The sequence below is a fragment of the Spinacia oleracea genome, chromosome 6 (genome assembly GCF_020520425.1).
Source record: "Spinacia oleracea cultivar Varoflay chromosome 6, BTI_SOV_V1, whole genome shotgun sequence".
In the NCBI taxonomy this organism is placed as follows: Eukaryota; Viridiplantae; Streptophyta; class Magnoliopsida; order Caryophyllales; family Amaranthaceae; genus Spinacia; species Spinacia oleracea.
The window spans coordinates 89,451,421-89,453,857 of NC_079492.1; the positions used below are offsets into that span (position 1 = coordinate 89,451,421).

At 36.6% G+C, this 2,437-nt stretch overlaps 1 protein-coding gene across 1 annotated transcript; it reads left to right on the forward strand.

The window, feature by feature from the left end:
* Positions 1–36: 36 nt before the first annotated feature.
* Positions 37–705, forward strand: LOC110787015 (uncharacterized). The gene has a single exon (XM_021991596.2). It carries the CDS (start codon positions 37–39, stop codon positions 703–705), a length of 669 nt encoding a protein of 222 aa, XP_021847288.2.
* Positions 706–2,437: the final 1,732 nt, after the last annotated feature.

Genomic DNA, 2,437 nt, shown 5'->3' on the forward strand with positions numbered 1-2,437 from the left:
GAAAATGTGATTGTTAATGAGTTGTGTTCCACCTTGATGCATGAGAACCTACCACCTAAACTGAAAGACCCTGGAGTTTTTACTATTCCCTGCATGATCAATGAAACATATTTCTATAGGGCCTTATGTGATTTAGGTGCTAGTGTCAATTTAATACCTTATTCGCTATATGAGAAATTAGGTTTGAAAGAGCTTAAACATTCTCCTATATCTCTTCAAATGGCTGATAAGACTGCTAGATTCCCTAAGGGAATAGTTGAAGATGTGTTAGTCAAAGTTGGTGAATTTTCTTTTCTTGTTGACTTTGTTGTAATGGACATGAAAGAAGACTTTGATATTCCTTTGATCTTTGGTCGTCCATTTTTAGCTACAAGTCAAGCTTTAATAGATGTCCCAAAGGGACAAATGATAATTAAAGCTCAAGATAACCAAGTCGTATTTAAGATATTTGATGATCCGAATTTCACTTTTGATGGGGATACTTGTATGAGAATTGATGCTACTAATCCCTGGGTTGATAAGTGTGTACAGAATAAAACTTACTTTAGCAAAGAAGACATACCCATATCATCCAATGGGTCCGACTACCAGAAAAAAGGTGTTGGTGCTGATCTTGTTGACTCTAGTCTAAAAGAGTTATTGGGAGGCAGGTATAATTTCAGGTTTCATCGTGGAAATTTCTCTTCCCTAGACGATCCTGGTTGAATTACAAAGGAGGTCGAGCTAATGACCTTATAAACAAGCGCTTTTGGGAGGCAACCCAACTATTTCATTTTTTCTACTTATTTTTAGTTTAACTTTTTATTTTTCCTTTGCAAAAAAAAAAAAAATATATAGAAAATTAAAAACACAAAACATTTCGTTTTTTTAGTGACATTTCTACGTTACAGTACTTAAATTCCTCTAGTCTAGATAACTTACTTTCTTCCATTTTTTTTTTTTGTTTCAACTTTAGGATTAGATTGCAGTATTTATTTGTCCTTTAGTGAAGTACTTTATTTCTTTTTTTTTCTCCGTTTTACGTGTTTTCATTCTTGCAGATGACCCATTACTTCATGTTTGCTTGCAGCAAAAATTTCCCACATTATAGGATTAGGGTTAACTTTTCTTTATTTTTACTTTATTTAATGTTAATCTAACCTCGTTTAGTGTGTTTGTATTTTCTTTTGCTTTCCTTTGTCTTCTTTATTTGTTTTGGGTTGCATGTACTTATTTCGCTGAAGGGAGAGACTTAACCCAGCAAATTCCCCCACAACGCCGTGGGTAGTAGTCACAAACCACGGATCTTCCGTGAGTTCCTAACAATAGCAGCTAAGGAAGCCAGTATAACCCACGGTGCTGCCGCGACCGAAACTTTTCGCCACTGGGTGGCTGTGATCTCAACTGGTGCTTGATGGTATTAAAGAAAAGAAAAAGAGAGAGATTAAGAAAACCTTGCAGCAAACTCCACGGACTCACCGCGACATTACGGCCCAAGACACGGTCTGGCTGCGGCCCGCCGTCAATCGACACTTATAAAGGAGATTGTGAGCCCTAATATCATTGTATCTCTTGGAATCCCTGTTCTCTTGGAGTTGGTGGGGGCGTGAATAGTATTTAAGAAGTTGGTAATTCATTTGATTCTAATATTGAGATAATTTGTGTGAGCATATTACCTCAATGGCTCGTAGTGCCGGCTCAAAGCAAAAGAAAGTCCCTGCCCATCCAGGTGCTAAGGGAAAGAAAATCTCTAAAGAAAAAGGCCCGAATATGTAACCCTCCTCAGTGAGGCTTTGTGAGTATCTTTCCCCTTTTACTTACGTTCATGCTTTACTTTTGCACTGCGGACATTGCAACATTTAAGTGTGGGGGAGGGTACCAATATGTACATATTAGTTTTTGTGTTTATTTTTATTATTTTATTTGTTAGTTCTATTTTTTTTAGAGTCTTAGAGTCTAGGTATAATGATCATTTCAAACCGATTCATGAAGCAAGTAAATTTAAAAGAATAAAAATGTTTTTTCTATGTTTTTGTCGTGAGTTGATTGACATTGATATGAGTAATTCGGTAAGATGAGTAAATCCTTTCTTGGCAATGGTTTGTGGTTAGAATTACCTTCCGGGCCCCGACTCGACTGATGCATGTATCTTGAGTAACTGGTGAGATCTTTGAGCCATATATAGACTGACACATTCAAATCAGTCTCTATTTTTCATGTGTGATTAGATATTTTCCTCTTTTGTGGTACGATTCTTGGACCTGCGTTGGTACTATTCGAGACTTTGTGATACATGTGCGGGGGGATGAATGAAGATTCCTTTAGTTAGTTAGAGCTTCAGATTTTAAGAATAGGTTTGCTCATGCAATTTGTTTAATTTTTTTTTTCATTTTACATTCTCCCCTAAGACGAACCATGTTGAGCTTTAATCCCATTTCTTGACGCCCTACATTACATG